Source organism: Mus caroli, chromosome 5 (assembly GCF_900094665.2).
Source record: "Mus caroli chromosome 5, CAROLI_EIJ_v1.1, whole genome shotgun sequence".
NCBI classification, from domain to species: Eukaryota; Metazoa; Chordata; class Mammalia; order Rodentia; family Muridae; genus Mus; species Mus caroli.
The window spans coordinates 83,449,827-83,458,414 of NC_034574.1; the positions used below are offsets into that span (position 1 = coordinate 83,449,827).

General features: G+C 37.4%; 1 protein-coding gene across 8 annotated transcripts in view; it reads right to left on the reverse strand.

The window, feature by feature from the left end:
• Window positions 1–8,588, reverse strand: part of Ankrd17 (ankyrin repeat domain 17) — a 140,149-nt gene that overhangs the window by 36,150 nt on the left and 95,411 nt on the right. For all 8 annotated transcript variants that reach the window (XM_029477247.1, XM_029477246.1, XM_029477250.1 and 5 more), the window contains 6 exons: window positions 7,098–7,209; window positions 6,792–6,937; window positions 3,620–3,762; window positions 2,861–3,074; window positions 2,242–2,417; window positions 1,068–1,230 (listed from right to left, as the gene is read on the reverse strand). In XM_029477247.1, coding sequence (XP_029333107.1) covers window positions 1,068–1,230; window positions 2,242–2,417; window positions 2,861–3,074; window positions 3,620–3,762; window positions 6,792–6,937; window positions 7,098–7,209 — 954 coding nt within the window. The remainder of the gene's footprint in view (window positions 1–1,067; window positions 1,231–2,241; window positions 2,418–2,860; window positions 3,075–3,619; window positions 3,763–6,791; window positions 6,938–7,097; window positions 7,210–8,588) is intronic.

Sequence of the window (8,588 nt, forward strand, 5' to 3'; positions counted from 1 at the left end):
GATGGTTGTGAGCCACCATGTGGTTGCTGGGATTTGAACTCTGGACCTTTGGAAGAGCAGTCGGGTGCTCTTACCCACTGAGCCATCTCACCAGCGCTAATGATGGATTTTTAAGGTAATAAAATTTAAAATGCTTTGATACAATAAAAAATGCAATTTATATGTAAATTAAATAGCCCTTCAGAAGGGCTGACCCACAAGTATCTATAGTTTAAAAGTCATCTTGTAGAGAGTGTTTCAAGACAGCCTGGGCCAAATTTCTAGTCCTGTGCAATTGGACTAGAGAAACAAAAAGTTGTATCTGCTCCATCTAAAAATTTTAATCCTAGTTCTAAATATAGTTCACTAACTTTTCATTAAACTGTTGATAGGCTTTTCACTGACAACAAGGCCAGTCTCACTTGTGTAGATCTTTAATCCCAGCACTCTTATACAGAGGAAAAAGTATAATCTGTAAATTGCAGCAAAGTTCAAAGGCAGCCAAAGCAACTTAGTGAGAACCCATATCAAAGCCAAACTAAAAAAAACAAGACAAGGCCCAAACCAAGCCAATAACAGAAAACCCAGGTGAATGAATAAAACCAACAATAAAACTTACTGTTTAATGGTTATGTAAGAAATCATCCAAATGTTATTCTGTGAGATGAAATTGTAACTAGATTTCAAATGTACACCTTAGAGTACCTGCCTCATTTTACTTTATTATTCCATGTGTAGATACCCATGATTGGGGTGCAGAGTGGGGCGGCTATGCCAAGGCATACATGTAGTAGCGGTCAGAGGACAACTCTGAGGTGTCAGGCTTTCATGACAGGCACCTTTACCCACGGAGTCATCCAGCTAGTCACCCTAGAATATCTTTGCAAGTATCCTTAGCTTTAATATCCAATATTAATCACATTTGCAGGATTTTTGAAATATTTGGTTTGCAAGTAGAGCATTTCCTTTGCACTGGTTTCATCAAAGTTATTACATCACAGAAATAAGTTCAGAATAATAAGCCATGTTCTCCCTAGCACAACTGGCCATGTGCAGTGCTGCCAGTGAGTGAGGATAGGAAGAACTACCTTTCTAAATGCAGCCATGAGTGGAGTTATCTTGCGGTTATCTGCTGCATCTACATCTGCAGTTGCTTGCACCAGTAGCTGAACCACATCTAGGTGTCCACCATTTGCTGCTAGCCATAACGGAGTGTTCCCCTTCTTGTTTCGAACATCAATATGAGCTCCCCTGGAAATGGAAGACAGGGAGATGGAATGAGATGGAATGATGGGGCAGCAGTAAAAATAAACTGCCATGAAAATTTAAAGAGGGAAAAAAATTCAGGACAAATTGTATTACAGAGAACTTCTGTCAAATTAAACATTTATATATTCAATGTGCTTTCCTTTTTAAAAGTTACTGCATAACTCTGAACTCCGCAAATAACACTCATTCAGCACCTTAAATAACTAGTGTCAAGGAGACAAACAGCATCCTGTGAGGGAATATCTATCTCAAAGTATTTGTATTTACACTACATAGAGAAAAGAATAGAGCTTTAGTGTCCAGGTAACTCATGGTAAGAAGATAACGTTAATAACAATTTAAGAGAAAACCAAACACCATGTACGATGTCATGCAAAGGTGCAAAGATTTTTTTTAAGAAAGGGTCTCTCAGCCGAGCGTGGTGGCACATGCCTTTAATCCCAGCATTTGGGAGGCAGAGGCAGGCAGATTTCTGAGTTCAAGGCCAGCCTGGTCTACAGAGTGAATTCCAGGACGGCCAGGGCTACACAGAGAAACCCTGTCTCGAAAAAACAAACAAACAAACAAAAACCAAAAACAAAAAAAAAGGGTCTCTCTCTCTCTCTCTCTCTGTCTCTGTCTCTCTCTCTCTCTGTCTCCATAGCCTCGGCTATCCTGAAAGTCATTACATAGACCAGTCCAGTCTCTATGTCACAGAGATCCACCTGCGTCTGTCTCTCAAGAGCTGGGATTAAAGTCATGTGCCACTATACACAGATAGTCTTTTAAAATCTTTAAAGTTCAAAAGCCAAAACGCACAAGCATTTTTTCTGGAAAACTGACAGGTAGCTATCATGTAACTAAAATTGCAACTGCCTGACACAGAACAGTTACTGTCAACCTGAAGCCCAAAGAAAGAGGAAAGTGTAGATTGCATTTGACTTTTTACACAGTGACATTGCCCTCAGAATGTTAACACACATTTATAACACAAAGAATATGCTCATGACATACTTGCCAATAAGAAGTTCACAAAATTTATAATGCCCTTTATCTGCGGCTATGGTTAAAGCTGTGTCTCTGGAGGAGGGCACTGGAGGGGCATTCACATCAGCACCTTTATCCAAAAGAACTCGTCCCACCTCTGCATAACCACCAGACGCTGCTTCCATTAATGGTGTGAGGCCAGTCTAGGTTTAATGGAAAATAAATAAATAAAAAAAAAAAAAACAATAAAAAAAAACCAAACTATGGAAGAGACCAGAAACAGCCAAAATGTTAACAATCTGAGGGAACAATATGGTATAGTTTCCACATATCCATAAATTTCTGTACTGATACTTGTTTGAGTTACAGCTAATTAAAATTTTAATTCTACCTAAAATCAGTGGAATAGAATCTGAACAAGATACAAGTCCGTTGATCCTGACCTTTAGAAAACCACATTATTTTCAGCTAATAACTTATCATTAATACCTTTAAAAAATGTATGCGCACACATTTGCATGAGGCTAGAAAGTAATGAAATGATAACCTCTAAAATAAACCTATTTCCTTCTTTAAAATGATTTTCTTAGCTGTTTTATCACAGTAACTAAGAGTGAGCACCTGTGAATTTCAGCACTTTCCTTACCTTCGCCCGATGTTCAACATTGGCTTTGCGGTCAAGCAGAAGGCTAACCACTTCCGTTCTTCCCTGGAAGCAGGCTAATGTAAGGGCAGTGTTCCGATTGGTTTCTATCTGAGCATTTATGTCAGAGCCCATGTCCAAAAGGAGCTTAACTGCAGCTGTATGCCCATTCATAGCTGCCAACATCAGTGGAGAAATGCCCAATTTGCTGCCAGTTCTAGGATTAAAAAGTATGAGAGAACAAAATGAAACAACTTTGTGTCACAGCAGAGATATAGCAAAGATTAAAAAACCTGAATATAAAATTCTCTTGCATTCTTTTGAGGCAGACTAACTAGCTATGGTAGCTCAAAATGACCCTGAATTCCTGATTTTCTTGATTCAACCTCCCAAAATGCTTTGATGACAGGAATGGATCACCCACCCAGTCTGCTAAACTCTTGATTCTATAGGGTTATTTAAATTTTTAACTACTTTTATGAGCCCTTGCATCTTTTGAGATACTATTAAAACTTCCTCAGAGAACTCTTAGTAGATGGTATATAATAACTAGCTAGGGAATAAATTCTCCATGATGATGAACCAAATATTTACCTGTTTCAGAATAATGCCTTTAGTACCCTAAGAAACAGCAGTTTGTATTTTTCAGTTAAATTTTTATTTCAAATTATAAAAAAAATGTTTAAACCACTAAAACAGCATTCTCCAAATATTTATAGCACAATATTCGTAATGAAATTTCTATAGACAAGTAAAGCTTGCCTTGAATTGATCTCAGCTCCTGCATTTAGCAGTATTTTAATGATGTTCACATAGCCACCAGAAGCAGCCAGGCTTAGAGGTGTATAATCAGAAACATTCCTGTGTTCTTTATTTGCACCGCGAGCTAACAACAACTCCACCACCTAAAGGAGGGAAAAAAAGGTAAGAACTATGTTTTCTAAAGATATAATAATAATAATAATGATGATGATAATTTTAGATGTATCTTTCCGATGTTTTTGTTATATAAGGAAATAAGAAAGTTCTTTCATTCTTGCAGCCTCAGATGACAACAGCCTTATAAAGAGCTCTTAGGTTTAAAAAAAAAAAAAAAAAAAAAAAAAAAAAAAAAAAAAAAAAAAAAAAAAAAAAAAAGAAATGCAAGCTCACAGAAGATTCAAACCCCAAAAGTTTGGGAGACCATTCAGAAATGAGTATTTTTGTTATTTCTATAGTTACAAAAAAATTATACAAGATTCATTTTATATACACACATGAATCATTTCAACCACTACTCTTTTTTTTGGATATGGGTTATTACCATGCAAACCAGGGTGATAATGGACTAAGATGTGACTGCCTCTCAGGTCTGAGCACTGGGATTAATGGCAATCTGTATGGTGGTTTTTGTTGTCGTTGTTGTTGTTAAGCAAACAGAAGAGTTGAAAATTGTTTTCCATATATTGGTGACCTAAATAACCTTAATATATTAGTCTGTGCCTGTGAGCACAGCACTAAATTTTAACTACTAATAGTTGTCTTGGATGTATAATTCTGTAAGATGCAGTTGGAATTATTCCAAGAGCAGTTAGAAATAACTCCATCAACAATGCAGGAGTTAAGGCTGACACTACTGCTGGGACTCAAGTGCACTTTTCTTTTCTTTTCTTTTTTTTTTTTTTGGTTTTTCAAGACAGGGTTTCTCTGTGTAGCCCTGGCTGTCCTGGCACTCACTTTGTAGACCAGGCTGGCCTCGAACTCAGAAATCCACCTGCCTCTGCCTCCCGAGTGCTGGGATTAAAGGCGTGAGCCACCACACCCGGCCCAAGTGCACTTTTGTCTGAGAGCCAAATGTTGAGTATTAAGAGCTTTTTGGCCATTCGGAGACGTGTCTGTTAAAGCCCATTTATTTAGATAAAGATATAGATTACTTTCATTAAAGCCAGCAAGAGTAAGAGGCTTTCATTTTATTTTTTGTTTATGGTTGTACATATCCAGCCTCATATGGAAGGTGGCAGAGAGCAGAAGACAACTTTCATTAGTTGGTTCTCAGTTTCCATCTCACTGAGGCAGAGTCTCTTGTGCACTTTGACACAATGAGCTATTTTTCTGTTTTGTTTCTTTCTTTTTCTTATAACATTTGTTAATCAGCATGTGTGTGGGAAATCATAAGTCAGATTGTCAGGCTGTGGCAAGTCGCTTGGTATGCTGGCCTAAATGTCAGCCTACTCTGCATTACTTTAATGGCAGTGTTTTATTGTATAGCCATGACCTGGGACTATATAGGCTAAGCTTACATTAATTCTTCTACTTTTCCTCCCAAGTCCAGGGATTACAAGCATAAGCCAATAACAAGCACAAAGCATATCTGTTTTAAATATTTTGAGTGTTCTACAGTACCTATCACCTAATAAAGACAAATGTGTGCAAATTCTAAATCTCATTATGTAAAGGCAATGTTCTTGTAATTTTATATTGATTTTCCAGATCATACTAATTATTTCAAAATACCTGTTTTAATGATACGAAATAAGAGCAATGTGTTTATAGGCAAGAGTTTTCCATCAGAAGTATCTTGGTTATGCTTTGATGAAACCCAATGCCTTAAACATGCTAATCAATCATATTTACTAATAAGTTTACCTCTAGCCCACCTGTTTTTTTTTTGTTATAAATAACCCATAAAAGTATGTCTTGTTGTTTTTAAAATCAAGGAAATTAATTTACATTCCTCTGGTTTAAAACTAAAATATCTGTTAATTTGTGAAAGTAGTATTTAAAGCTAACTCATGATTAGGACTTATAGAAGACTTAACTGCAAAATTTTCTGCCACTGAACTTCTATCTGGAATGGATATTTCAAGCTAAATCATGATTAGGAATTTTAAAAGTATTTAAGGGCAAAAATGTCTGCTATTACATTTCTATATGGAATTGACAGGAAGCTACTGTGGAGGTGTGAATAGCAATGGCCCCCATAGGCTCCTATACTGAATGCTTGGTCATAAGGGAGCAGTGCTTCTTGAGAGGGATCAGGTGTTGTGGCCTTTGCAGGATGAAGTATGTCACTCAGGGGTAGGCTTTGAAGTTTCAGAAGCCCACACCAAACCCAGAGTCTCTCTTCCTGCTGCCTGGACTGGAGCTGCAGAAATGAGCTCCTACAGCTTCGAATGCTGCCATGTTCTCTGCCATGACCATAATGGACTAAACCTCTGAAACTGTTAAGGTAGCCCACAACTGAAATGTTTTCTTTTATAAGAGCTGTAGTCTCTTCACAGCATTAGTACACTAAGACAAAAGTTTGTGGTTTTTGGTTTTGTTGGTTTTGTTATGTGCACTGTCTCCATGGGTGGACTACAGCTCTCTACGAAGACCAAGTTGATCTACAAGTCTGAGATTTGCCTTCCTCTATTTACAGAGTACTAACATTAAAGATACAAGCTATCACACTCTCCTGATTTTTCAGTTTTCTTCACCTTCTACATACATTTGTGCCATTTCTGCTGTATTTCCTACTCTTTTGGATAGAAATTATAACACCGTTTAGATTTAACATTGGATAGAATTTGTGTTGTGTGTGAACATGTGCAACAGCAAGCATGGGGGAGGTCAAAGGAAAACTTCAGAAAGCCTCTCTCCCCTTTCACCTAGAGATCTGTAGTCCTCAGGCGTGTTCAACAAGCCTTTTACACTGAACAGGAAACTACATGGATGACAGGGCAATTTCTAGATCTAAAACTGCAAAGTTGTGAATCCAAAAAGATAGTATAATTGGCGTATTTAACCTGTTTCCCCTACACAATATATGACTTTTCTCGGAACATAGTATTAACCATATTCCTGTTAATATACAATAATTTCAATAAACCAGGCAAATATTTTCCTATATGGAAAACAAATATATGAGTACATGTTTGCTAAGGAGAAAAGTTACACTAAAGGGAAAAGTTACCTCCTGCCTGCCCCCAGAACAAGCCAAGGACAGCGGTGTGTCCTTGGTTCTTTCTGACTGGGCTTCAATGTCTGCACCATTGTCTAGCAATATCTCTACAACACCAACATGACCAGCTGTAGCAGCCAAGATGAGTGGAGTAAAACCTGGGGAAAGAAAAAGATCATCTTACTATATGTTAAGCAAAGAAACAGTATCAACTCTTTTCCAATACACCTAAGCACCAATACTTAGCTATAAGCTGTTGATAAATATATAGTTTCTATAAACATTCCATAAAGTAAAACTGACAAAAATAAGGGCTACCTTTCTTGTCTCGATGTTCAATACTAGCTCCTCTCTCTAGTAGTGTTTGTACCAGTTCCTCATGGCCACCAGCACAGGCAAGTGTTAGTGCAGTATCATGATTACTCTCAGTCTGTTTAAAAAAAAAAGAGAGAGAGATCAGTTTAGTTTATCTGAATAACTTTTCAGTGTTAATGAGAAGCACAAAGATACATATGCACCACTCTATTATGTCAGGACATCAAAATCTGTGGTCCATGCTAGGTTGGAATGTACATTATCCTGCCTCAGGCCTCCTCAAGTACTAGGATGCTATGTGGTTTACCACCAACTCTTCTATCAATGACTAGCAAAACTATGGTTTGTTTTTCTTTTATTGGAGGGTGGTGATTCTGAAACTTCATAGCTCAGATTTGCCTTAGTTCAGGATGACCTTGAACTCTTTTTCACTGCCATCATCACCACTGGAGTGCTGAAATTAAAAGCCTTTTCCATATGCTAGCTTCAGTGACTTATCTAGTACAAAGGCTACTAAAACTTTATATTTACTATTTTTAAATAACATTGTTTAAATTTTTGAGATGGAACCACTGTACACTACGTTGGTTTTGAACTTTTATCATTCCTTCCTTCATCCTCTGCCTGTTTACTGTTAGAATTTATAGACCGGTGTCACCATACCTGGTCTACAATTTATATATGCTATATATACACATGTTATATATATATATATATATATATATAATATACATATGTTTACATATATAGACGTGCATACACCTTCACATACACACTAGTTGACATATGGGTAGATAGGTGGTTCCAAAGGAAAAATACGGAGAAATGCAAATGTAGGAATGGCAGGTGGCCAGAGCCTAGCTAAAAAGAGAGTCTGAAGAGGAAAGGACTACAGAGAGAGTGCTCTGAAGATCAGCAGAGAATTCTGATGGCTTCAGGCGATTTTCACAAGCCTGTGTACATGAGGAAATAATCAGCGGGAAAGAAAAACCAGCAGAAAAGATCAGGTATAACATTGAGAATGGGAACAAAAGGTTAGGAATAGAGGCCTACTAGTTAGAGCAGAAAAATTTACAACATACAAGATGTAGAATCCTCCATACAGAGACCAAGTTAGTTGTTCTGACATCCCCTTCCCCCCCAAAACCCACTCCAAGCCTTAAAATTTAAAGAATGTAGCAGGCATGGTTTCACATGCTTTTAATCCCAGTGCTTAGTGCTTGGGAGGCAGAGGCAGAGCCAGTTCCACAAAGAAACTCTGCTTTGAAAAAAAAAAAAAATTGTTTTCAAGTAACCTAACTGTAAATAAAGGCCCTAAATTCTTTAAGAGATAAAACACGTGAAACACACTGTATTTTGAAAACTGAAGACTAATCATGCTATTAACTTCTGGAGTAATGTGTGAATACTAACAGATTCACAACCCTTTTGTTTCTTTTTGAGACAGGATCTTACTCACTTATGAATGCTGTGAATACAGCTGAATGCCGCCAT